This window comes from Vigna angularis, chromosome 1 (genome assembly GCF_016808095.1).
Source record: "Vigna angularis cultivar LongXiaoDou No.4 chromosome 1, ASM1680809v1, whole genome shotgun sequence".
Lineage (NCBI taxonomy): Eukaryota > Viridiplantae > Streptophyta > Magnoliopsida > Fabales > Fabaceae > Vigna > Vigna angularis.
The window spans coordinates 59757922-59784590 of record NC_068970.1 but is presented as its reverse complement, the minus strand read 5'-3'; the positions used below and the strand labels follow the sequence as shown (position 1 = coordinate 59784590).

Below are 26669 nucleotides of genomic sequence, written 5' to 3'. Positions count from 1 at the left end.
TAAGAAAATGTATTTTAATGGTAAAATAAAAAGAAAAAGTGTTTTAAAAAAATGTAGCTGTCAAAGAGAGTGATGTTGTGCGTGGAAAGTACAGTGAGTAACATAGTATGGATGTAACAGAGGACAAAAACATAAACAGTAACAAAAATCGAATCAGATTTTGTAGAGAGAATGAAGGACCAATGAGCGGGAATAACGCGCCCCTCGTTTGAAAAACACATAAAACACGCACAACCTCATCACATCTAATAATTACCACCAAATCTTCGACAAAGCAAACAACACAACAAAAAAGATTAAAATTACATAACGCTTTTCTTCTTCATTTTTCTTCTATTCTCTCACTCTCTCTCTCTCTTCACATGGTCTTCCCCACCCTCTCTCTCTTTCATTATTTCTTTTGTTTTAATTTTTGGTTTTTATGTGTGAGAAAGAAACGTGTTGGATAATATATCTGAATCTTCGCATGATGTTCCTTGAGCCATGAAAAATTCCTCTGACATTCCCCTCCGATCTCCATAGCTTGTCTTTCCACACACTGGAAGTAGTGGAAGGTACTATATCGCATTCTTGTCACTTTCAATTGGGTGCTTATCGTACTTCTTGTGGAGCAAAATCGTGAGAGATAATTCAAGTGGGTCAATCACCGCTTCTTTATTTTGCAGATTTTTTTTATTCTCAATGTTGGATTCGATGGCGTCAATTTGAGTAGTCCTTGGTAGGTGACTGTCAGAGGAGTTGTTACTATTTCCAGTTGAGAGCAATATCCATGAAAACGAGATGAAATTAAATGAAAAGAAAAGCAAGGAAAATAAATCGTTCATTTTTTTATTTATTTTTGTTTATTTTACTTTTGACGTTTCGGAGTGATCCCTTTCAAGTCTCCTTTCAAAGCGCTACTCTTTTATGGGAAGTTTTTCAATAAAAGTTGGGAATGGAGGTAGATGGGTTTGGGTGGGAAGTGAATTCTAAGCAAAGCTCATAACTAACCACTTTTCTTCTGTTCCATTTCAAACTCTATTCTGGTTTCACTCTCCTATTTTTGTTTCCCTTGAAATGGGGATATCGCTTGCAGAATGCAGATTTTGATAGCTACCTGATCGGTGTCATTGTCATGTACCAATTGAGTCTTGTTTCCCTGATCAAGTTTTGAGTTTTTCTGCGTTTTGTTGTGTAATGGTGTTGTAGGTGGGTCATTGTTTTTGAGGGAATAAGGGAGGTGGTGCTAGTTGCTGCTTTTTGCTTATAAAATCATAGATGGACCGGAGGAGTTGGCTTTGGCGCAGGAAGTCGTCTGAGAAAAGTCCAGGTGAAACGGAGAGTTCTGGTTCAATCTCATCTCTTTCAGAAAGGTTCTCTGATGATCAGGTGGGCGTTGGAACGGAAGCGGTATTCGTGTGTTTAAATTGACTCTTGATTGCTGAGATGATTTGTTATGTGCTTTTTTGGGTAACTGTTCGCACGGTTTGATCCTATTCAAGATGCTTGATATAGTAATTTCGTCGTGATCCTTGAAATTGCAGACAGATGTGACTGATATGGCTGCAATTGCAGTCACGGATCATTTTTTAAAACCTCCTATTTCTGTATATCTTTCACAATTCAATCTTGAACTACTTTGATTGTTGTTTGGCGGTGAAACAGATTATCTGGGTTGCGACCATTTTCTTAAGATAAAATCATACTCTTTGCTAAAGGAGATCAAGAATTTAGAGGGAGGGATACGACTTCAAGGCTTGATTAATAAAAAACAACATACCATTTCGAAAAGAAATCGTGATCTTATCGCAAAGGTTTCGTGGAGTCGATATTGCAAAAGTTCATGCTGTGAGATAGCTTGTAATGTGTAGTCAAGATGAAAAGAATGGTTATTGCTTGGTCTCAGGTTTTAAATGGACTCATTCCTTTTTTAAGCATGGTGGACTTTGTGTTTAATTATTCCCTTTTCAAGTGTGAGAACTCTGCTTCTTCGGATTATTGTGAAGTTGGAAAAGCGGTATGAGGAATCTGATTCTTTTTCCTATGTTGTATAGGTATATACAACACAAGCTGCTTTATCACCTGAAGTCACGTCTAAGTCTGCACCAAATGACGACGTTAGTACCCCAAAAATGAGTAAAGAAGAGGTTACGGATGTAAAGATTCTTACAGACAAATTAGCTGCTGCTCTGCTGAATATTAGTGCTAAAGAAGACTTGGTAAAACAGCATGCTAAAGTTGCAGAAGAAGCTGTATCAGGTATTTATTGTTTGGCCCTTCCTATGCATGTCAATGGAAATTGTGCTACCTCAGATATTTATTATCACAGACAAATAGGTTGGGCGTTCGACCACAAAATGGATACTTTAAGGTCATTAAAAAGAAAAATTCTTGATGAAGAATTCTTAGCCTCTTTCAGATGGTGCACTTATTTATTAGTTTCTCTCTGAAAGATTTTATTCATCAATGTCGTTGTTATGTACCAATAAATTAGAACAGTTTGGTGGTCATTATGACTAACGCAATCTTCTGCTCTAGTGAGCTATTGGGAATCCAAATTATTTGAAAACTTTGCTTTTTACCGGCCAGAAAATCTATGTTAATTGAATAAAAGGTTTTTGATTAGCTTCTCATTTTTCAGGCTGGGAGAAGGCTACAAATGAAGTGTCATCTTTAAAACAACAGCTTGATGCAACGAGGCAGAAGAACTCAATTCTCGAAGACCGAGTTGGTCATCTTGATGGTGCACTTAAAGAGTGTTTGAGGCAGCTTCGGCAAGCCAGAGAAGTGCAAGAGCAAAAGATTGTTGAAGCTGTTGTGAATAGTTGCCGTGAGTGGGAATTCAACAAATCTGAACTTGAGGGGAAAGTTGCTGATCTTGAAGCTCAACTGCAATCAGCTAAAGCAGATTCTGCTGCCTCAATTCGTTGTGATCTTCAGCAGAGGCTAGAGGCTGTGCAGAAAGAGAATTCAAGTCTTAAACACGAGCTGCAATCTCGACTGGAGGAACTAGAACTGAGGATAGTTGAGAGGGATTTGAGTTCTCAAGCAGCTGAGACAGCTAGCAAGCAACATTTGGAGAGTGTCAAGAAGGTTGCTAAGCTTGAGGCTGAGTGCCGTAGACTGAAAGCCATGACTCGTAAAACATTTTCTGTCAATGATCACAGGTCTTTGACTGCATCTTCGGTTTATGTTGAGTCTTTCACAGATAGCATGTCGGATAGTGGAGAGAGGCTAATAGCAGTTCAAAGTGATTTGCGTAAATTAGGTGGATGGGAGATGAATGAATATGAGCTAAGTCGTTTTGATTCGTGCTCGTCTTCTTTAGTTATGGATATTGATCAACTTAAGAACGAAAAGACTAATGGAAAAAATCACATGGTCCCTTCAACTGAGATCAATCTCATGGATGATTTCCTTGAGATGGAAAGGCTTGCTGCATTTCCAGAGAATGAAAGTAGAAGCAATTTTGTTAGGGAAGGAGTTGCATCAGATCAATCCAATGTTGATCAGGCTACTATGCAAGCTGAAGTGGAGGCTTTGATTCAAAAGAATGTTGAATTGGAGAAGAAGCTGGGGAAAATGGAATGTGAAATGGAAGCTATGATTCAAAAGAATTCTGAATTGGAGAAAAAGCTGGAGAAAATGGAAGCAGGGAAAGTTGAGGTAGAGATGGTTTTGACCAAGTACCATATGCAGCTCGAGACATCAGAGAGTCAGATTAGGGAAGCGGAGTTGAAGGTAGCAGAGTTTCAAACTCAGTTAGCTCTTGCAAAAAAATCAAACCAAGAAGCATGCCAAGAACTGAAAGAAACAAAAGCAAAGAAGGAGATAGTCGAGTCCACACTCAAACTTACTCAAACTGAAGTCGAAAAACTGATTTCAAAAATCTGTTCTTTGGAGGAAGAGATTCAGAAGGAACGAGCTTTCTCTGCTGAGAATTCAATCAAACGTGGAAAATTGGAGGAGGAGCTCTTGAAAATGAAACAAGAAGCTCACGTTCAGCAAGACACCGAGATAAAGCACAGGGAAGTCGTTAATCACAATTTAAAGTTAAAACAGGTCAGTATGCTAAAACTTATCAGGGAACTTGTTTTTTTAAGGCTTCTTTAATGTATTTGTTGAAACTTGCTAGGTAATCTTCTGGCATTAATATTTTGATGATGGAATTCATCAAAGTGAAATATCCCTAAACATGATTCTTCAACCTTTTACTTAGCCTACTTTTGATTAAAAACAATCTTGTATCGTGTCTTTTCATTTGAAGAACTTTGCATGCTCTGTGCAGGAAAAGGAAATTGCATTGGCTGCTGATAGATTTGCTGAGTGTCAGAAGACCATTGCATCTCTTGGACAGCAGTTGAAGTGCCTTGCAACTTTGGAAGACTTTCTACTTGATTCTGAGAACCCTATGGAGTCAACCTGTGAAGTCACAAAAAGTCCCCAAAATGGTGAGCAGATGAAAGTACCTCAGAGTGATTTGAGCATACCCAAAAGAGATTCTGAATCACCCATTTCGTTAAACTCATCAGTTACCAATGAGAAAAGCCGAAATGGCTTTAGTAAGTTCATCCCTAAAAGCAAGAGTGTAAGCAAGAGAGGAAGTCACTGAGAAAAAAATGGAGAGAAACTATACATGATAAGGATAAGGTTGAGTTGTAAATTTGGGTTATTAATTTTCTCATGGATTCAACTATTAATCCATAGCAAAAATAGCAATACATAAGTTCCAAATTTTAAAACGTTGTTTCTTGTAGTTATGGTTGACCCATGCCTCTTTATATTTAGACTAGAATGACAACTTGGTACCCCATGTTCAAATCTTTCAAATGTCTTATGTTGAAACCAAACATAGAAAAAAAAAAAAGAGATTTGGGGTGAGAGAGGCTCGAACTCTCGACCTCAGGATTTCTCTAAAGCTATGAGACCTACGCGCTAGCCAACTGCGCCACCACCCCTTGGATGTTCCTGAATGATTTCTTTAAGTACTTTTATCTATCTTATTGGAAACTTGTGTAAAAAAACTTAATTAAGAGTGAGTTTGTTTCAAGTTTAAAAGCAAGGTCAAGATTAAGAAAATAGTTAATTTAGTTCATGACATTGAATCTGTTGTAAATTTATGGTTTTTATTATAAAATTGTGATTGTTGATAAGAATTGATGGGATTGAGAATTAAATCTGGTATGGTTTGAGAAGGGAACTTAATTATTTGCATTGAATGATGGAGATAAAAAGGAAGTTTAGAGTTTGTAAGATAAAAAGAATGAATGAAGGAGAAATAAAGAGCAATAAGGTTCTTACCCTACTCATACCTTACCTCACACAATTGAGTGATCAAAGTTATTTTTGCGTTGTACACATCAATAAGATCATGCTCTTTTCACTCACACTACATTATTTGCTTGAGACGATCTTCTTCATTATTTAAAATATGTGTCACCAAATTTTATGTAGAAAAAGTTATTCTTCTAATTTTTTTATAAATTTGTTATAACTTTTAGTAAATTTCTTATAATATTAAGTATAAGTTGATTGAAATAATATCATCATGATCAAATAGTCAAGTTATTATTTACTTTTTAAACTCTCAATCGCAATTTATTCCAAATTTTAAGTCTTTTAATATATTATTAAGGTCAATTATGAAATTAAGGTATTTTTCATTTTAAAATCCATATATTTGTCATAATTTTATTATTAAAAGACACTTTAAATAGTTTAAAGAGAAAAAATAATTTAAATTATTCTTAATTTCAACTGTTACATATGAACTATTGAGCTTAACAGATTTATAAATATAGAGATGTATTAATATTGTGGGTTCAAGTATAATGGTGTGAAATCGTCAGCAAAATATCTCTTTTTTTCAAAGATTTGAAGCTATGGTTTTATATATTATACACTTTTCATTTCACTAAGTCAACAACAAGAAATCTCTTACTAACTTGTAGTTTATATTAGATATATCGATAAATTATTATTATTATTAGTAGTAGGAGTAATAGTATAACATCCCAAAATATAGCATAATACTATATCATAGATTAATCACATATAATAATAAGATAGATCAATTCATTAGGAGTTAATAAAGTATTTAACATTACAGTTATCTAAAATAACCATAAAACTTAAAAACTTTACAAAGTAACATAAGTCTGATACAAGTGAAAGACATAAACCGAATACTATAACTTGACCATCCGGATTGTATGAATATGTAGCTACAGTCGTCCTTGCACTTGTGATAGTGTAACAACTCACACCAATCAAGCTACTACCCAAGGTTAATCCCATGATACCTACCTCGGCACCCTGAGGTGGTAGGACTTCCTGTTATTCTCACAAATGATATACCTCTCTCTATGTGAGAATGATACTCATAGAATTTCAGGATGAACGCCAGCTTAGCATATCCATATTCATACTTTACAATTCAATAACCATACACGAGATATTCTGCCTTGGAATTCTCTTCAGAAATATTCAAAAGTCCAACATTCTCATGTTTAACATAATCTATCATTCATCAATTATAATTTCATTCACAGAATAAGGAGAACATATGAACGTTGGAGACCGAACACCTTCACACTACCCAACCGAGAGTACCGAACGGTTCATAAGAGACAAAACAGAAACAATTGATCGAACACTATTATAGACCGACCACTATAGAAACCAACTACTAGAAACTTAGCCCAAACCGAAAAACTTAAATCGTACCCTCATAGCTCAAACCAAAACTCTTAAAAACTTATACCGAACATTATACTCGACCGAGTACTTAAGAGATTATTGGATACTCTATCCAGACCGAACACTAGGTTAATATTAGAACAATGTGATTAAACCGAACGGTCATACATAGATAATACCTCTAATAGACTGAACCCAGTTAATGACTGAGTACGTAACATCGCCGAACGGTTAACAACCAAAACTCTGAATAATACTCCTTAAACCAAAACAAGATATTTTTCCTTAATTTCTAAAACTTCCAAACTTGATTTCTAATTTATTTTAAACCTATTACACACTGCTCACCACTCATATTTTCACATACTCTCTTCCCAAATAGAACTGACCGAACGTTCTATAACAGGAAATTCCAACCCAGTTCACATGTCTCGGCCAAACACATAAATTGAATACAATTCAATCAAACATACCATTATTCATACATGCAAGCGTACACACATCAATTCCAAACACAGAAAAATATAATTAAATCACTAGCTTCCCTTATCTTGAATAAACTAGGCACTTCCTAAGCTTCTACCACTTTGAATAACCAACAACCACTTCTAAAGCAACCCACTTCAATTCCGATCGGTGAAAAGGGACCAACCAGAGGATCAGAGGTAGAAACAGATTCAGAGAAAGATAGATGAAGAACACATGCAAGTTGAACAGTGCTTGCATGTTCCAGAAAATACCGAAACTTAAAAAAGAAGAATGAGTTTACTTACCCACTTCACACAATAACTAGATTGATGGAAAAGAAACTCTTGTCACCAAGAAGAACTCAAACTCGGCCTAAATTATGATCAAAATAAGGAGAAAGTGAGGATTTTTAGAGAGAAAAAGGAGGATTGTAGACAGAAGGAGAAGAAACTCAGAAATTTGGAGAGAAGAGGTGTATGCAAAAGTGGCTCAACGTTTGAAAATTTTACTTATATACTGCCGTCAAAAACCGATCGGCCAACCAGCTACATACACCTGTCTTTTACTTTCTGAACTTTCTAAACCCTTATACCTACACTTAGCTTCCACTAACAACTAAATTTAATGGTTCTGACAAATAGTAATAGTAAAAATAGTTGTAATACTAACAGTAAAGTATGATTTTTATTTCTCACGTATGTCTGTGTCTTTATTCACCATCACCATAGTTAAAACTAATATTTAACTCGTAAAATTGTAAGATTTTACTATTTTACATAATATTTCTGATTTAAATCCGACACATAATTGTATCATAAAAAAATCACTAAAATTGTCAACAAAAATAAAATCATAAAATCGTGTGAAAATAATCGTTTTTTCTAAATTGTTTGTGCACAATTTGTTTATATTTTAAAATAATGGACTTAAATTCAAATAAAACTTAAACCTAGTTAAAAGTTACTACAAGTTGTTAAATGTATTGTCAGTCAATTAAAAAATTAATGCAATTAAAGTTCACATTTTTGTTTTTTCAGTTGTAGCACTTATTCACTTTATTGGTTAATGGGGTTTTTATTAAAAAAACTTCAAACCAACCTAATTAAAAATTAAAGATTTTTTCTTCCACTCTTATCATAACTAAATTAAAAATATCATTCACAAAAACCCAATATTTCAATTCACAAATTTTGAAAATAAAGCAAAAAAGGATTTTCTCTTAATAGACATGTTTCTTTGACAAAGCTCTACATTGTTGAAATTTTAGAGTTGCTTAACTTATTATTTATCTTTCTCTTACTTTGTCAAAAATAAACAAGTCACTCTATGTTAATTTTTTTTCAACATATTCCCTCCAAACATACCCATCTTTAAAATCATAATAAAAAATAAGCATTATATCCTAGAATGTTTCACTAATCAAATAAATAACATGAACTATTAAAATAAATAATTTAATACAAATGTTAGACCAACTTTAACATAGTCACTAACTAAAGGCAAGGTTGAATATTATAAAATAGTTAAAAGCATCAACAAAGGTTCTATGGTTTAGTGGTTAGCACTCTGGACTTTGAATCCAGCGACCTGGGTTCGACTCCCGGTAGGACCTTTTTTATTACATCATATTTTTGCAACTCAGTTCAAATTTTCTATGATTCAACATCATGAAATTCAAAAACTTGTTACAAATTAACATAACTCATCGAATAAAAAAAAGATATAGTATCCCATCACGAAATAATAGAAACATGTCATGTCCCATATAAAATATCAGAAATTATTCTGTTAAATTCTCATTCTTCATGATTACACAAATAGCAACCAACGAGGACTAATAAATAGTAGACATTGAACTATGCTTTTGAACGATATGACAGAACCTTGCCATCACGTGCATGAATGAACTGTGTTAACTGCAAAAAGATAAAGGAAGAAAGAGAGCATGCTTCCTTCTTACTTGCCTGACCCCATTTAATATTTTCTCAGCAGATCATAAAAAATCTTCGGCTTTCTGTATTTTGACAGGCAAATGGTCTGAGAATAGAGCAGCACCATCATGTTAGTACTCAAATTTGGACCACTAGGATGAAAAAAACATTATGTGTTGTCACATGCCTTGCTATGTAGCAGTGGCTACACTCAGGAATTTCATTACCTACCTGCATTGAAAATGCCAAGTGGATCAGTGTTGCTTCTGCCCAAGGCCTTCCTATAAACTGAAGGCCAATAGGCAAACCTAGCTTGTCGTATCCAACCTGTGATGAAAGGATGATAGAGTTATCATTGAACCTGACTGAGCTCTTAAAGAATAAAAAGAAAATGATTTAAGTAAGTTTTTAGTTTCAGAATATTTCATAACTGGGATTTTGAAGAATGTAAAGTAGCATTAGGTAGACAGAGAATGTGATCATACCGCAACTGTGACAGCAGGAAGTCCGAGGAAGTTTCCTGATATAGAATACCTAACAAGAGCAGCTGAAATTGTGCCGAATGTTACATATTATTGTAAGCATATGGGTAGTTATGGAACCGACAACGTAGTCTAGTTCATTTATACCTCCATTTACGTAGTCTAGTTCACCAGTCTGCAGTGCATCATCTTGAATCGAGTATGCAGTCACACTGTAATAAATATTAGGTAGTGTGTTAGTTACCTGAGACAAAATTGCTATCAAATAAAGGCACTGTGAGAAAACAACACAAACCCTGTTGTTGGTGACACAATCACATCTGCCTCAGCAAATATTTTCTTGTGAAACTTTGCCTGCCGATTCCTGAACCATTTAACACTTTAAAATGCTGCTTAATGAATATATATATATATATATATATATATATATATATATATATATATATATATATATATATATATATATATATATATATATATATATATATATATATATACAAATAAAAGGTTAAATATGTTTGTAATTTTTAAATTTTGATGTATTTTGATTTTGAAATTTAAAAATAAATAAATATAGTCCTTTTAAAAAAATGTTAATGTTTTTTCATGTTAAATGATTTTCGAGATTGATATTTGAGTTCAAACAATGTCAATACAAATAACTTGAATGACAGACTCAAATATTTGATGGGTTAAAAAGATTATATTTATTTATTTTTAAAGTTTGAAAATCAAATTATATTGAAATTTGAACAAAGTATGAATTTCAATTTTAATTTCAATTTCAGATCAAAATTTAATTTAAGTAATAAAAATATATTTAACCTTATAATATAAATTTTTGAAAACAGAGCACAGAAGAAAATATAGGATTTAGTGGCCAAAACTCGATAATGGGTTGATGTTTCTGGATAGAATGTTAAATATTGAGACTAAGCCATTATGATTCTTCTTATGCAATATTGAGAAGTGATAATGTGTTGCAGACCAGAGTCAACGATTAAATCACCAAAGCAAAATTTAGCAGGGAGGAGGAATACAAGGTTTTCAAGCAGATGAGAAAATGTTATATATGTTTTCTAATACTGTGGTTTCAGTTTATTGAGTTTGAACTTTCATCAAGTGCTTTTCTCAGCCTAAATTTCGTATCATTTATTAAGAAAACCAGATAATAAGACATAACTAACCTCAATTTTTGAGCTTTAATGTACTCCTTGCTACTGAAAGCACCATAGATAGAAAGTGCTACCCTTGCGTCCCATCCTAATTCTGCAACATGTCTTCGGTAATAATTTAGTAATGTCAGCAATCAACCCCTCTCAATCTAGAGGACAAAAATGAAGAAAAAAAAAATGAAGGGTTTTGTATGACTTACTTCTCTCCAAAAGAATCAAACCAAGTGGAACACTCTGATCCAATTGTTAAGTAATGTGCCAAGCGCATTGCTTCTATGTCTGGTAAAGTGACATCTATTGTCTTGTATGTTTAAAATAACGTTGGAAGGTTAGTTATTCAGTAATCACTGTTCTATTTACTCAGATAGCATATTGTATCCAATTCTTACAAAGATAATATGTTTTTTTTTTCTAGACTTCAGTTCTTCAGAGAATTCTAACATGAGAAAGAAACTGTGTTATCTGTGTAAATACTTGAGACAGTATGCTATTTGGGTCAATTTTAAATTTAAGTGTACTATTTGGGTGAAATTTTTTGTGTGTTATATATTCTGCAGTACCTTCCAACCATAGTAATCCTGAAGTTCTGTCAATGCCTGGGTGCAGCATAATCTGACTTCGTCACTACAATCGTCAAACCACTAATTGATAGAATTAGTGGTTAAAGATAGTAAATGATGTTATGGCAACCTACTCATATGGGAGTGAATAGTCTAAATATTCAAGATAAGGAAACATGCTTCAGACCTTATCATACTTTGCCAATTTGATGTCACGTATGGACTTTGAGAAGGACAGTAGTGGTAGATTTATCTTGGTCTAGGGCATTGCACAAAACATTATCAGAAGTTTAAGCAGATTAGTAGCAGGTGAACATTACCAGTTCTTTGAACATCATTAGCAATGTGAAAACTAAGACATAGAAAGGAGTCATTTGAAAAGTTAACAATTTGGATTTTGAGAATAAGAAAAGGTCCTTACAAGTATACTAGAGGGCTGTTCTGATGGAATTTCTCCACTAATAGCTGCATAACTGTAAATATTGAAATATTAGAAACTGTGAAACAATCTTAGAACTTGTTGAACAAAAGAAAATCATAGAAATTGCAACTAACGTGATCAATGCATCCTCAACAGTGCCTGCCAGTATTCCAACCATCCCAACTGTCCAGTTTAGGGGAAGAACTCTGAATGTAGTGCAAGATAAATCTTTTAAATCATCACAATCCTCCCAATTTATTCAAACATGACAACAAATTTGAACACCCACCCGAAATGAGGTACGCGATCAAAAGTTGGTTTTAGACCAACAACACCACAAAGTGCTGCAGGCATCCTCACAGAACCTGAACAAGTATACTAATAGAACGTTATTTCACCACTCATGTTGTCTATTGAAATCTCATATACCTACTGATATGGATCTGTCTAGTATATTCAAATAACTCTGGCTATAACATAAATATGTGAAATGCATATGAGTAATAATGAATGATTATTTCTTTGATCTTTTATAATTCAAATTAAATACCTCCCCCATCAACTCCAAGGGCAACTGGGCACAACCCTGCAGATACCACAGCAGCAGATCCACCAGAAGAACCTCCTGCAATCTTGTTGGCATCATATGGGTTTCTAGCAGCCCTATGGAAGTAATAAAACCACATATCTTGTCAGTGTAAATTCATTAATGTATAGCTCTCAGAAGTCACGAAAGATGTGTCATAATGTGAATAAAATTCTAGGTTATTTCTCATTGTCACTTTCTTACCCATAATGTGGATTGATACCACTTGTTCCAACCCCAAGTTCATGCATATTAGTCTTCCCAACAAGTATGGCACCACACAATCTCAGACGCTTAACACAGCAAGCATCATCTATACAAGACCTTTCCTTTTGCAACCACTTTGTACCTCCTAGAGGACGCATTTTTAGATACCCAATTGAAAATGAGATCAACCGCTAAAACAATTGAAACTTCAACACACAACAAGATAGTGAAAAGAAAAATAATTTGCTCTACCTGTGGTTGGATATGGCAAACAATCTATTTCATCCTTGACTGCAACAGGAATTCCGTCTAGGACAGAGATAGGTTCCCCTGGAAAAACAACATGCACCATAACTTTTTTCGGGAACAAAGGTAAATTATATACACCTTTCTTCTGGATTTCAATAGGACATGAAAACCATTTAGCTTTATGAGTTTCAACTTATAATAACACCACCATCAGATTAAGTCATCTAAAGATCAATCGAAAGAGAACTGTTACCCTTTGTTGGGATTGACACTTGAAATTGTTATGTAGTACCTTTCTGATATCTGAGAGTTGATTCATCTGCTTGTCTTCGTATATCCTCCGGACTGTAGTTAATGAAGAATCCCATCGAGAGTGGAGGCTTTAAAGATTCATCAACAGCAGCTATAAATCGTTCTGCAACCTTTGCAAATGAAGGGCGTGTTATGAAAAGAAACAACCTTGCATAAATGTTTATTCAAAGTGAAATTTTGAATGACAGAACTTTATGCAGGGTGGTGTTGATGAGTTAACAGAACAGTGATAACATTTAGAACACGTAAAAAGAATATGAATATGGGAGTGATGAAATACCGCTCGTGGTGTTATAGCTTCCGAACTGTAGGCTTTGTAATAATCCATTATGGTCCAACGAGAGAAAGAAGTGTTTTCTTCATTTTTTGTTTTTTCTGAAGACGTTGGTAAGCACTCTATCGCAAGTTGAACTTGCTCTTGTGGCGTTAAACCAGAATCCAAGCTTTTGACTTCTTGTTCTTTGTGGTCTGCAAGAATCAACAGATATGAGGCCCCTTTCATTCAAGAAAAACCCGAGAAAATTTTGTGATTTGAGATAAAACAAACATCTAAGAAAAAAAGAACAACATGCCAATGTGGTTCGTGATAGCTGCAATCAAGCAATATCCATGTTCACACCATCATGCAGGTAACCAAGTGGAAAATAACAAACCTTCAAAATGGTGTGCGGGAACATAGAGAGGCGACTCTTCTAACTCTGCATTTGTAATAAGCTGCAAAAAAGTAGCCATGAATTGAAAAATGAAAAATTGCTATTTAAGTGAAATCCACACCAGTAGAGGTGATAGATGATTATGGAATTCTGATTCATTTGGGAAAAGATTTCATGAAAATGGAATAGATAGACCATGGACCAAGAACTTACCGTGTGAATAAGATTGTTACCCTTCAGTATATATAGTAGCAAGGTTCCAAATATTCGAGACTCCAAGAACCAAGTGAAAATCTTGACCAAGATCCCAGTCATACGAGGAGCTGCTATAAATTGGAGTAATGATGACTATACCAACTACCAAGATTTTTGGCTACAGAGATTCTGATATAAACATTTAATTCTAAACCAGACAAACCGTTTTGAAGCTTGAACATATTTCACTATGACTAACACACATACTCATGTCCTTCTCGATGTCAGAGATTGTAAAAAATACAACTAAAGAAAGTGATTTGCAAAAAAATCATTTCAAGAAATGGTTCCTGTGACACCAAAATGAACATAAACAGAAAAATTGAAAAAGTGAGTGAATTATGAACCTTTGACATTGGCTTGGAGATAGACTTCAGTGCTATCAGAAGCCAAGTTGACATCTTTAACAGGCTTATAAACCACACCCCTAGTTTTGAACAGAGCCATTAAAACTGTTTTCTATGGAAGATGGGCAAAAGTGATTACATGATTACATGTTATAGTAGTTAGTTGCATGGCGGAGATAGCAAGAAGTACGACACATTAATTCAAACCTGTTTTGATCACATATCTTAATTGGCATGGTGATGTATAGGGTATGCTTTGACAACTCCCACAAGCAAGTCACTTTCACCATTGAATTGAAGGAAACTTTTATGAAAAAAACTAAGTGCTCAACATTGAATTCCTCCTCCACTTTATGCTTTCAAATTCCAAAAGCTTTTTTAGTAGTTTCTGTCACTATGCTGAAAATGTCAAACAATTCACCAGCTTCCAATTTCTGCCTCTTTTCTCTCTATAGCTTAACTTTCTTGTGTTTATAACTTCTATTTTATCTCTTAATTTTTGTTTGCACTGTCAGCGGACGCTTTCAATACACTTCTTTTTTTGTAAGTGATTGTAAAAGATAGGTAAGAATAAATTATCCTTTTCATACATTAAAATTAATTTATGTACAATTAAAAAAAATCCATGTAAATTAATTTATATATAATTTATTTTAGATAAAAGAAAATCACTTTTAGAAAATATTATTCACTTTTGGTTTGATATCTAAAATCTAGTATTTAAATAGGGGGGACCATTGGTTTTTTACTAATTTGGACTAATTTGCTTTTGAAATTAAAAAAATAGTATAACTTTTTTAAAAAAAAATTGAAGTATAGGCAACTTGTCCAAATAAAAAGCATAAACTTTTATGTTTTCTTTTTAAGAATTTAATCTACTGACTAGTTTACTAGTTTGCAGGATACATAGTAAAAAGCATAAAATTAATATATTGTGAGTAAATGTGTGTAGTGAAAGTCTAATTACTAAATTCAATTTTCAGTATAAAATATCTTTTATCATATATAATAGTTGTTTTTTATTGTCTTGATAACATGAAAAAAATTCTTTTACAATTTTCATTTAAATTATTATTATTAAAATTAGTATAAGAATATAATAATTAAGATATATTAATATACTGTAATAGCATTAAGTGGAAGAATATTAATAAATGTCATTTATAAATTTAAATAAACACGTTTATAATATTAAGTATTAGCTATCAGGAATTAGTTTAGCATGAATTGATGTATGTCCAACAATTTGGGTCATTTAAAACCTTGGCAAACACTGATGCAGCTCTTGAAAATCATTTGATGTGGGGCACAAAATGATAAGTTGAAATTAAATGTCTTTAAATCTGAAATCCAAATAAAAAAAACAAACGGTTTTCTACTGTTCACACTTCATAAAAGCTTCACCTAAGAAAAATTGTATGAGATCAAAATTTATCCTTTAATAATATATATATTAATTAGTGTGCAGAGATGAAATAAGTTTAAATTCTCTTTTTTAACATTATATTAAAATCTATTTTAGAAAAATATGTTATTTATTTGGTTTATTGTTTCACTTCCTATTAAAACATTTATAGATATTTACTCTTACATTTAATGTGTATGTGTTTTAACATGAGTAAAATATTTTGAATATTCTCCATATTATTTAAAAACAAGATCGAATTACATCGTACATAAATGATGTGAAATTTACTATACAAATTAATTTAAATTTAAAGTCTTATTGAATGAAAAAAATAAGATAAATATTTCTTAAAAAACAAAAGTATAATTTTAAAAGAAAATCATTTTATCAACCTTGCTTGACACTGATTATGTTTGGAAAGAAAATTTTATTTATTCAATTATTTGTTTTAGTTTGAGAGTGATCTGTTCATGTTATTAACAATTAATCATGTTCAATTTTTTAAATTAATTAAAAATAAATTAGTTAATTAAACAATTATATTATAAAATAACAAGTTAAATATGTTTTTTTCCTTAATTTTGAGTAAAAAATTAGAATTAGTTTTTCTTTATAATTTTGTGGAATAACTTACTTAATATTTAGAATGATGTGAATTTAATCATTTTAATCAAATTTAGTTAAATTTATTTAAAGTTTTAAATATATTTTTTAATTAACATTAAAGAAAAAATGTGTTTGATATATATTTGATACGTTAAATAAATTTAATAAAATTTAGTTAAAAAGAATAAATCTACGTATTTTTAAAATTGAGAAATTGAACTAAAATTTTAAAAATACTAATTCTAATTAAACTTTAGAAGAATATTTCTAAAGTTTTATGATTTAGCTTTTCCAAAAACTTAAATGTGTAAATTTAACATGAGAAAGAATAATTAATTTGTATTTACTTTTGTAGTTGGTAGGGCATGGAAGAAGTGAGTTTCCTTATGCAGACGTTAGGGATACATCATTTCTTGATATGACGCATAACAACTCTGAAAAGGTCACAACTTTTTTTCAATTTGGAAATTGGAATTAAAGAAAGAAAACTTAACCCTCAGACTAAATATTTTAGTCACTAATGCAACACATGAAACTTGGTCATTGGAGCATTTTACCAATTGGAAAGCAAGAATAAGTGTATAAAGTTTTTATCTTTGTTCATCTTATCACTTTCTTTTGTTCTAAACTGTGTTGTTTGGCGTGATTTAATATCCTTGTTGATTAAAAATTCTGGCTGGGAATTGAATTTCATTAATTTAGATATTTCTGGATTGGTAAGCATGTGATTTCTTTCAACTGCCATGGGGACTCTTAATGACAAGATAAAGCTAATTCATGTACGAATGGTTAATGATAATGGTTTCGATTTCTTGAGGAGTTTCTCTGAAAGGGAACCTTTCCAAACGCTTGAATTATTCTTAATTTTTAAAAGAAGGAAAACTAGTTGATATGGTAGATATTGTAAAAAAATATAAAATTCTTATTTGTTAAACTACTCTTCTAAAATATACTTCAAAAATCATTCAATTTTTTTTAATAAATAAAGAATCACGCAAGTATTTATGGCCTATTACTTAACCTTTATTATCAATGTTTTATTTTGAAGAACATCGCATACTATTATTCTTTACTAATTTCTATTTTCACTTCATTTTTTATAATTCATATTTGCGCAACACACACGCATAAATAAATATATATATATATATATATATATATATATATATATATATATATATATATATATATATCATGGATTCTAAGTTTTAAAGTTAAGGATATTTTAATAATTTTCATTCTCAAAACTAAAAAAAAAGAAACCTGTAGATCTAATTAAGAAAATCAGAATCATTTGTCGTTGAATACTCTTACAAAAAATGATTTTATAATGTCTTTGGGAGGTTTCTTTTTTTTAGTTTTGAGAATAAAAATTATTAAAATACCCTTAATATTAAAACTTAGAATCTATGATATATAAAAGTATTTTTGTCTACTAAGACCCGGTAAACATTGCTAAAATGTACCAACTCAAAAACAGACTCCCCATACTCCATTCTTTACGAATTTTATTTAAAAAAGTTATAAATTATCTATATAGAAGCTCGACAGAAAAATAAATTAAAAAACTTAAAAAGTATTTGTAATTGAATGAAACATGATTTAATTTCATTCAATTTAATTAGACAACATTCGTATAAATGAAATAGGTTATATTAATATTTTAGATAACCATGCTTAGCTTTTTTTTCCTTCTTATATTCTAGACGAAGTAAAATAAACCTGCTTTATTTAATAGAGAGGAAAAAATATGTTGGAAAAAAATACGTCTGTAAAATGAAGATAAATAAAAATTAAAAATATTTGGTTGAAAGATATAAAAGTGAGACACAGAAAAGGATATAAAAAAATAAATAAGAATAATACTATAATCCTACTATTTTTAAATTTATTTTCTCTGGCTATCCCACCAAACATTCCCCATCCTCTCGATAAAACAGATATAACGAACCACAGGCCTAACTTAACTACCCAGTACACTCGTTAATAAAATGTCGTTGGAATAATTAATGAAAGATGTTTATTATATAGAATAATTATGCTATCAAAATCCGTTTAGATAAATCAAAATATTGTCAGATATTTGATTCAGAGTATCCAGAATCACAATGTTACCAAAATCCGTGTATCGCTGTATAAAATTGAGTGATGATCCTTCCAATTATAGAACCCCCGAAAATAAAATCATTGCAATTCCATTTCTTTCATTGCCCTAACTAACGGAAATATTGGTGCCACCCACTTTTGCATGCTCAAATCTACATCTCCTCATTTATGTTATGAAACAGATTGTCAATAAAAATAGCTGTACTTGATCTTGTCTTGAGTTGTTGAATATACAATTTGGCCAAGTTATACCATTGTTTCTGAAGCTAAGAGCCCGAAAGGACCTTGTACAAGGTACTTTGCAGCGATGACACCAAATCAATGGAAGATTTCGTAAGCCAGCTAATCCCCACTTTAAGCCTATGTTCATCTGTTGGTAACCTGATCAAATAAGCTATCTTCCTCGCTGCAAAAACAGAAAAACTCAAACTTGTTTTTTTGCTTTTTTATTTACCAACTAACATAATGAAGAAATGTGCATGGGGGCTGACTCACCAGTATGACCAACAGGTCCTTCTAATGTCAATCCATCAACAAAACTTGGAGAAATGACAGCATCATTTCTTCCCAGGGTCATCATCTCACCTAGATTCTGAAACCTGGCATCCCCATTAGGAACAAGTAGTGTTAGCACTTAAGAGTGTGTAGTTAAGTACCTAAATGACAAAAGTAAGTACCTAAATGGCAAAAGTGGACGCCCATTGATTGCAGCCCACAGATTCCAACCAGTGAAGTCTGCTTGCTGAAATGCAACCTGCAAGGCAAAGGGAAACAAACAATAAGAAAACAAAGATGATAGTATACTCAATTTTTTATAAATGTCATAGAATCATCATTTAGGATTTCAAACAGCATTTACCACCTGTGCAGTGGCTGGAAGGATCTTTCCACTTGAATCCCTCAATGCAGAGGAGTCGCCGAGGGCAAATATCCGGGGATGACCCTTAACACGGAGTGTTTCATCTGTTTCAGCCTGTCCTCTAGCATTGAGTGGAATTACAAATGGTGCATCTGAAGGTTCTAGCTGAGGAAGAGGAGGTTTGGTTCCAACAGTCCATAATACCAGATCTGCTTCGATGATTGCACTCTGCATTCCCCTTTCAGCAGGTTGTAGCTCCAATATATATTTCTCAATAGCAGGTGCTACTTCAGTACTATTTTCATCCACCCCTGTCAAGGTATCTGAAGATTCCAATTCACTGAGCTTCCTAATACAGCGGACAAAATAACCCAATAAAAGTTTGACTTTCCTTGATGAAAGAACCTAACATCCATAGAACAATGTTTCTTCAGAAACCATTACACTTGCATAACATAGGAAATGAACCTAGGCTAGAGGAATAAAATTGAATGATATGCAAAAACTAAAGCAGCCGTAATTGAGAACATTGAAGGAAGGACTTCAATTACTTAGTTTGAAGGTTTGAAAAACATTAGGTTATTGAATCTCATCGTGTGGAAGCCATGTAGCATTCAATTATGGCTGTTGCTTTGATGGCTTTAAGAAACTCAATGAAAAATGGGTGTTAAATAGTGAAGTTACGAGGAACGAAATTTTATAACTTCAAACTGCCCACAATTCCTTCTTCAGAATATTTAAGGCAGTCAATTAGGTTATATATTACGATGCAGTCCTCCATGTTCTGAGAAAATTCAAAACGTACCTTTTAGCCTGAAATTTGTAATAAGAGCATTTATAGCATCAAGAGAAACTAAGAAAATTTATAAAGATTCACCTACAAATTTCAAGTCCTTACAAAAGGACAAATTTACTAAACATGTTTATGTAAGCATCGTGGAACCTGCAAAGAAATTATTTAAGCGAGGATCATCTTGCCTTGAAGTGTTAAATTTACCTAATCATTACCTTTCCTCATATATAATTAATTGGTTTGCATTTCCTCAACCCAAGCAATAGACAATCACATTTCAATTTAAGCATATATTTTTTGAAGTTAGTAGACGATTTATACTTTATTTAACATTTAAAAATTAAGTTTGAAGCTCTAAATATAAACGTGAAATAGGGAAAGAAAAAATTGAACAGAAGTGTATCTTGCTGACTTCCATGGAAGGAAATACAAAGTCAACGTCTTAGTGGACCATCACCTAATCGCACATGATTTTCTGGCATGTACAAAGCAGATATCTATATTCCAACAAGCATAGAATATAAAATCTAAACAACGTACTTTTAGTGCAGCTTCCCTGTTTTCTGGTGGGGCATTCGGGCAAATCATAGTTTCAACATTAATTGCTCTCACAATTCCTCTGTTCTGTAATCGCTCTGCTAGTGTTGCAGCCAATTCAACTCCCGAGTAACCACAACCAACAACAGCTACACTAATTTGAACGTCCTTTCCAAAGGTCTTTCTCTCTAATGTTGTTAATTTATCGTTGACTTTCTGCGATAACAAGAGATCAGCATATAGAATCAACGAAATGCTAAGATGGCAAGAAAAAGGCCGAGTCTATTTGTAAGATATTAAATAATAGACCACCCTATTATGCACTCACACGTGCATCTTCTAGCGTTGAGAAAGGAATTGCAAATTCCGCTGCCCCTGGTACAACATCTAGTTTAGCTTCAGCGCCTAATGCAAGAACCAGCCTGGCTGTCCAGGGTGAAGAAATGAAAAGGCTCAAATCACAGAAACGATGCAATTTTATTTGCCAGAATAATATAAATGTATTTCCATTTCATTTAACAATAAGCAAATCCATTTCTTTTTCAGATGCTTTAGGTACACAAAAAGAACACTTCATCTAACTACATTAAAGGGATCCAACCCAGACATCCTAATAAGTATCAAAAGGCATAAACCTAAGTATGTCACAAGAAAATAACCCAACAAAAAAAAACAGAGGTACTTAAAAAGTGCTGATCGTACCAGTCATATTCAATCTGAAGGCCGCTTTCAAGACAAACAGTTCCTCCACATCTAGATTCTTTGGATACATTCATTCCCCAATGATCAGAGGGATGCAAAACTTTTACTCTGTCTTTGAAAAACTGCACACTAGTGTTTGCCAGCAAATCTAAGAAACGAGGAGCTATTTCCCATTCATCCACTTCTACATATCATAATGTAATACAATTCTAGTGAATCATTTTTTAATAAAGAAGAAAACGGCAACTGTTGTTCAGGTTTAATAATGCATACCTCCCGATAGAAGCTCATACAACATTGGCTTGAAAACAAAACGTTCAGACTGATCCACAAGAATAATCTGCTCCATATTTGATAAAGAAATTTATATAAAAACATCACAAGTAAACAAAAATGTGTGCATAAAGTCCTAACAATTAAGTCACCAGGCATGCATATAAAACGTCATAATCAAAGTTCTATGAGAAGAAGAATATAACTTCTAATCAAACAATCATTTGCAAAATGATAAAGATACTGCTGATCCTCTTTTTCCCTCTGACGGGCTCCAAAGTTCCTTGGGTCATGGCTTTTGTACCAACAACCATACAACTGAATGAATTGAATTGGATCCTGGCTAAGCAATGTAAAAGCAAGAACTAGCAGCTTTAGGGTAAAAATAAGGAAGGTAGTTTTAGCCGCGTATAATAGAATAAAATGTTACTTATTAAATCAAAATAAGAGTGAGCTATACCTTCTTGTGTGATCAACGTAACTGCCCTCTCATATTGAGATAATAACTTTTTTGTTGTATTCATTTTAAAGTTTGTAAAGTGTTCGTTCTCAAAAAGTGAAAATGACAATATGAAATTATCATGTTTTGTATATTTTTCATTTTCATGAAGCATGAAATTTATAATTTGTGTATGGATTTAACTTAGTTTCACAAAACCAGCTTGAAAAGTTTGACCTTAGCAATCATGTGCATTACCCTCACCAATTGAATAAACATTATCATTTTCTGAAACATTGTCAAGTAGTTTCTGAGGCAATTTGGGCTCCCTTGAATATTTTTTGCTCTAGTTCCTTTGTTAGTGATCAAGGTTATATAGGAAGGTCGCTTGACCAGCCCTCCCCAACACTAGAAGCAGAAGCTAGAAGCAAAGCCTCCTTGAGAAACGATATGAAATTCAACGAGAGTTATTTGAAGACAACTTACCTGTGGTTTGTTATCATCAGGCCACTCCAATGATTCCAACCTCAAAGCAGTATATAAGCCGCCAAATCCACCGCCTAATATGCACACTCTAGGTTTCTGCAATCAGATAATATTTCTTTTCTTGTCAATTTAACCACGAAGTATCAAACATAAACCAGGACCGCTAGTTCCCCAGGCCAATCACACATGCAAATAGACAGAATTTCCAAAGAGAAAAAGTAACACTTCGAAACCTTGTTATCAGGCCACGCAAAATTCTTAGGCTCTTTTTCGGCTTCAGATATCTCCTCCACAATGCCGCCATTATTTCCCGAAGCGAAAAACCGCAATCGCAACCGTTTCCTGAGAGAGTTTGCGAACAAGGACGAACCAGTTCCCCTGCTTTTCGGAAATAGCGCGCTCCATTGCTTCGCTCCGCCTGAAACCGCAAAAGAGAATACCGACGCATCAATAGTATGAATTGATAGTAATTAACACTTAAAAGTACTAAAAAGAACTCCGATAATTTTCCGTCAGTTCTCTCCGATTCCAAACAATAAGTAATGTGCGTGAGATGATAATGGATAGAGCAAAAAGAGAATATACGGCGAAAAGCGAGGGCAGTGGGAGAGGCAGGTGCAGCTAACGCAATGAGCGACATACTAATCTGCGAAGCAAGAAGCATACGGAACGAAATTCAATTGAGTAACTGAAATTGACTTGGGTTTGGCTTCATCGCCAAAGAAAGAAGAGTTGGAAACAAACAGAAAAGAGAATAGAAGTTAGGCAAGCCTTAGTCACAAGCTCTGCGGTTGTTCCGCTTCCACGGTTTCTCCCTCTCCTTTCTCCTAGTCATATCATTTTTTGGTTCCGTATTATAGTTTACATGTTAAGTTTAAAATAAGTACTTTTAAAAACTTTTACTTATTCAAGAAATAAATAACAGATAGGTTTTATGTGTTATTTTCCTAACGTGTTTATTTTAATTTAAAAAATTAATATATTTGTTTTTCAAAATAATTGAGTGATTAATTATTAGTGAGATAAATGATACTTATTTAAAGTTTAACTACACCAATTCAAAATTTACTTTTCAAAATAAAATAAAATAAATATTTGTGTACTATGACGGTCTATTCCACCAATTCACTCAATTTCATAGAAATTCAACTCAAGAATCCCAACACAGTTACACCTAACGGATTTTTACTGACTTAATCACATTTCAGTATTTTGCACATTAAGATTTTACAATTTAGAATAAGATGCTTAATATGGGGTGAACTTTAATCTAAAGTTCATCTGAAACATATAAATACAAAAATAAAATAAAGAGATAAATAATTGTATTTATTAGATATTTAAAACTTAATCGTATCAATAACTAATAACTATCAAAAATGCTTTCACCATGATTTAAAATATGAATGGATAGTTTTTGATCTTATTCACCGAAACAATTTGTTTACAAAATAGACGTGATAACTTATGCGTAAGGTTCGTTATTTTTTCTCCTTTTTTTCTTACCATTTTTTCATTAGACTTTAGCGTATTTTTCTCTTCAAATTATTTTCAGAAACTTATCCCTCTAGTTTTGTTTTTTATTTTCATCTTTTCCATTGACGGATCATGCCATCTAAGTAATACCAAGATACAAGATATCGTCTAAATGACAACTGTAAGAATCTAAAAAATAAAGTAATAGAGTAGATAGGTGTATTAAAATGATGAGGCGAACATTTTACTTTAAAATAATCTTATAATATAAATAGAATTTTATAAACGCGTCTCATTACTTTAAGAACACTCCATCTCTCTAAAACACTATTCCCTATCGTTTCTCTGTCTTCTCTCTAAGATTTCTCTCAACTGAGTTGTCTGATTGACGATCAGGAGGTGCCCAGACGTTCACGGCGTAGAAGACTACACAACTGACCGATCAATTTCTTGATTCTAGCTGGTAAGTTGTTTTTCCCCTTTCTCCGCATGTTCTTGAGTCTTGATCATGCAAATTGTGCTGTGCATGTGCCTTGTAGCTTTCTTCTTCAATTCTCAGCTCAATTTAGGTTCTAAGAGCTGTTTTCTATCGCGAATTGGTGATTTGTAGGGTTTCCTAAAGTTACCTTGCAATGTAAGCATCGTTTTGGGGTTTCTAGAGCTGGGTGGTACTTCTTTGAGGTAAGGGAAGCTGGATTTTTCTCTATTTAGTTAATTATATTATGCATGTGTGAAGAGTATGTTAGTTATATATATCTGATGAGCTGAATTGTTGACTTTGATGTTATAATGAATGTGCTTGTTGTGGCTGTTGTAAGTGTGTGTGAAGAAATTATGAATATGAACTGTTTGGGATGATGATTATGATGTTATAGACTAGATGAAAGGTAAAAATCTGGATGAAATGGGTTTATGAGAAAGTTGAGTGAAGTATACTGGTTTTTAGGTAAGTTTCAAGGAAATGGAGTAGTGAAATTTTGAATTAGGAGTTATAGATTGTATTAGTAAGTTAGAATAGGTTAGATAGGTCAATTAGGACTTGATTGAGTCCTTAAGTGGCTGAAAATAGTGCCAAAAGTGGTAGAATGAGATTTGAGTCTCTAAGTTGATATATTTGATTTTTTGAAGTAGAATTTGATCCATAAACACTATAGATTGAGGTTAGGAAGGTTTAGAATCACTTAGACAAGTCTAATTAGGTATATAATACAATTTAGGAGTGTTAGAAGTTGAGAAAAATAGATAGAATTGGTAATTGGGGTCTGAGTTGCATAATTTTGGAAATTTTCATTCTGCAGATTATGCAGACTCGTTGTGCGAATAGATTCGCATAGCGAATCACTCTGGCGAGATGCCCTCTGCCAAGGGCATTCGCACAGCGAATTGGTGCGCTATGCGAATGACTTGAGAGGTTTGCTCTCTGCCTGGACATTCGCGCAGCGAGTTGGGTCGCTGTGCGAATAGTTGAGGAGGGTTGCTCTTTGTCTAATGATTCGCATGGCGAATTAGGGCGCTATGCGCCTGGTTGGGGTCTGGGACTACTGCCAATTTTTATTCAAATAGCGAAAAAGGGGTGCACAACGGGTGAGTTGGGATGATTAGTATTTGTCTAGGTTTTCGCATAGCGAACTGGGACGCTATGCGAGGAGTTGAGGTCTGGTACCTCTGCAAGTTAATTCGCACAGCGAGATAAGTCGCTATGCGAGAAACTCCTAGTTTCGCCTTTCGTATAAGATGCGCGGAGTGACAGGTCTGAGTTAGTCTACTATTTATTTCTTTGTCTTGAGTTTAATTAAGTCAAGTGTTGTATGCATGGTGAAGTATGTTTGAGGGTATATGATATTATATAATTGAGTATTATTATGAGTAAATTTACAATTAAAAGTATGTGATTCAAAGTGGTGAATGTAAGCTTCAGTGTAGAATCTCTTGGTGAGATTCCATGTTGTTTAGAATGAATGCAGGAGCTCAGTCTTGGGGTTATCTTGAAACTCCAATGGTCTTTCATTCTCAAGTAGAAATGATTGAATCATGTCATGAGGAGTAGTAGGAGGTCTTAGTCTTGGGGGCTTCCAGTATGCCTCAAGGCCCGGAACAGACTAACCTCGTGAGGGTGGTAGGGTGAAACTCATTGGCAATGACTTTGCAAAGCAGTAGAGGCCACCACGAGTGCATGACCCACCATAGCTCGACAATCATTCTAAGTCCGGACAAGTCAAGTCTATAATATAATATGCTAGGATGTGTGATTTAGTTACTTTGCTTGAATTATCTGGTGTATGTTATATGTTATTATAGTGTATGTTTTCTCGTGTATCTAGCTTACCCTTCTGCTTGTGTTTGTATTTTGTATGTGTGGTGTTTTTCTTTTGCAATGATCATCCTATGGATGTGAGCAGAGGGAGATGAAGTGTCTCTGGAATAGACTTTGGAAGGAGATGATGCGACTGTGTAATTTAGTTAGACTGTCCATTTTATTTGTATAAGTTTTGAAATACTCCATTGTATATAAAGTTTTAAATTTTATAGCCATTTTGGATGACTATAAGATTAACTCTTTACTGCAACCGTTCTATAATATTATAACGATGTCTACTATTTTATATAGTTTAAACTATATATTTTAGGATGTTACAATAACAAAATACAAAATTGATTTT

General features: G+C 33.2%; 3 protein-coding genes and 2 non-coding genes across 12 annotated transcripts; 2 read left to right on the top strand and 3 right to left on the bottom strand.

Moving 5' to 3' along the window:
- Positions 1-276: 276 nt before the first annotated feature.
- LOC108322792 (filament-like plant protein 3) lies at positions 277-4726 on the top strand. 3 transcript variants are annotated; one of them, XM_052871510.1, is made up of 7 exons: positions 277-554; positions 666-718; positions 1189-1368; positions 1645-1952; positions 2034-2238; positions 2621-4041; positions 4268-4726. In XM_052871510.1, exons 5-7 carry the CDS (start codon positions 2112-2114, stop codon positions 4589-4591), a joined length of 1872 nt encoding a protein of 623 aa, XP_052727470.1. In that variant the 5' UTR covers positions 277-554; positions 666-718; positions 1189-1368; positions 1645-1952; positions 2034-2111; the 3' UTR covers positions 4592-4726. The 3 variants fall into 3 exon arrangements, with proteins under 3 accessions (XP_052727470.1, XP_017410523.1, XP_017410531.1); XM_017555034.2 differs by lacking the exon at positions 1645-1952; XM_017555042.2 differs by lacking the exons at positions 666-718; positions 1645-1952.
- A 126-nt stretch (positions 4727-4852) lies between these two features.
- Positions 4853-4937, bottom strand: TRNAM-CAU (transfer RNA methionine (anticodon CAU)). Its single transcript is given in 2 exon segments — positions 4853-4888; positions 4900-4937. It is a non-coding gene; the product is annotated as a tRNA-Met (tRNA).
- A 3749-nt stretch (positions 4938-8686) lies between these two features.
- Positions 8687-8758, top strand: TRNAQ-UUG (transfer RNA glutamine (anticodon UUG)). The gene has a single exon. It is a non-coding gene; the product is annotated as a tRNA-Gln (tRNA).
- Positions 8759-8887: 129 nt separating this feature from the next.
- LOC108332470 (fatty acid amide hydrolase) lies at positions 8888-14695 on the bottom strand. Of its 4 annotated transcripts, none has more exons than XM_052871931.1 (20): positions 14325-14695; positions 13936-14048; positions 13723-13783; positions 13350-13537; positions 13050-13179; positions 12761-12838; positions 12506-12653; positions 12266-12378; positions 12005-12080; positions 11850-11921; positions 11716-11767; positions 11482-11553; positions 11295-11375; positions 10935-11035; positions 10747-10839; positions 9855-9923; positions 9707-9771; positions 9563-9624; positions 9309-9449; positions 8888-9183 (listed from the first exon to the last, which is right to left on the bottom strand). In XM_052871931.1, exons 1-20 carry the CDS (start codon positions 14422-14424, stop codon positions 9121-9123), a joined length of 1878 nt encoding a protein of 625 aa, XP_052727891.1. In that variant the 5' UTR covers positions 14425-14695; the 3' UTR covers positions 8888-9120. The 4 variants fall into 4 exon arrangements, with proteins under 4 accessions (XP_052727891.1, XP_052727892.1, XP_052727893.1 ...); XM_052871932.1 differs by having other exon boundaries at positions 13936-14045; positions 14325-14693; XM_052871933.1 differs by having other exon boundaries at positions 9309-9404; positions 14325-14690.
- Positions 14696-18344: 3649 nt separating this feature from the next.
- Positions 18345-23386, bottom strand: LOC108323929 (alternative NAD(P)H-ubiquinone oxidoreductase C1, chloroplastic/mitochondrial). Of its 3 annotated transcripts, none has more exons than XM_052868681.1 (12): positions 23305-23386; positions 23119-23179; positions 22767-22951; positions 22534-22629; positions 21609-21675; positions 21336-21519; positions 20962-21055; positions 20637-20849; positions 19307-19708; positions 19122-19198; positions 18940-19043; positions 18345-18850 (listed from the first exon to the last, which is right to left on the bottom strand). In XM_052868681.1, exons 2-12 carry the CDS (start codon positions 23171-23173, stop codon positions 18711-18713), a joined length of 1617 nt encoding a protein of 538 aa, XP_052724641.1. In that variant the 5' UTR covers positions 23174-23179; positions 23305-23386; the 3' UTR covers positions 18345-18710. The 3 variants fall into 3 exon arrangements, with proteins under 3 accessions (XP_052724641.1, XP_017412250.1, XP_052724637.1); XM_017556761.2 differs by having other exon boundaries at positions 23278-23367; XM_052868677.1 differs by lacking the exon at positions 23305-23386 and having other exon boundaries at positions 23119-23271.
- Positions 23387-26669: the final 3283 nt, after the last annotated feature.

Excerpts from the sequence above, each read along its gene's own strand:
- LOC108323929 (XM_052868677.1), bottom strand. The coding sequence starts at position 23,197 with ATGCTTCTTGCTTCGCAGATTAGTATGTCGCTCATTGCGTTAGCTGCA. Across the intron at positions 21,676-22,533 it reads CTGATGATAACAAACCACAG|ATTATTCTTGTGGATCAGTC; the intron begins GTAAGTTGTCTT and ends AATATGGAGCAG. Across the intron at positions 20,850-20,961 it reads CAACGCTAGAAGATGCACGT|AAAGTCAACGATAAATTAAC; the intron begins GTGAGTGCATAA and ends TTGTTATCGCAG.
- LOC108332470 (XM_052871931.1), bottom strand. The coding sequence starts at position 14,424 with ATGGCTCTGTTCAAAACTAGGGGTGTGGTTTATAAGCCTGTTAAAGAT. Across the intron at positions 12,839-13,049 it reads AACTCTCAGATATCAGAAAG|GGGAACCTATCTCTGTCCTA; the intron begins GTACTACATAAC and ends TTGTTTTTCCAG. Across the intron at positions 12,081-12,265 it reads CCTTGGAGTTGATGGGGGAG|GTTCTGTGAGGATGCCTGCA; the intron begins GTATTTAATTTG and ends ATACTTGTTCAG.
- LOC108322792 (XM_017555042.2), top strand. The coding sequence starts at position 1,258 with ATGGACCGGAGGAGTTGGCTTTGGCGCAGGAAGTCGTCTGAGAAAAGT. Across the intron at positions 2,239-2,620 it reads TGCAGAAGAAGCTGTATCAG|GCTGGGAGAAGGCTACAAAT; the intron begins GTATTTATTGTT and ends CTCATTTTTCAG. Across the intron at positions 4,042-4,267 it reads ACAATTTAAAGTTAAAACAG|GAAAAGGAAATTGCATTGGC; the intron begins GTCAGTATGCTA and ends TGCTCTGTGCAG.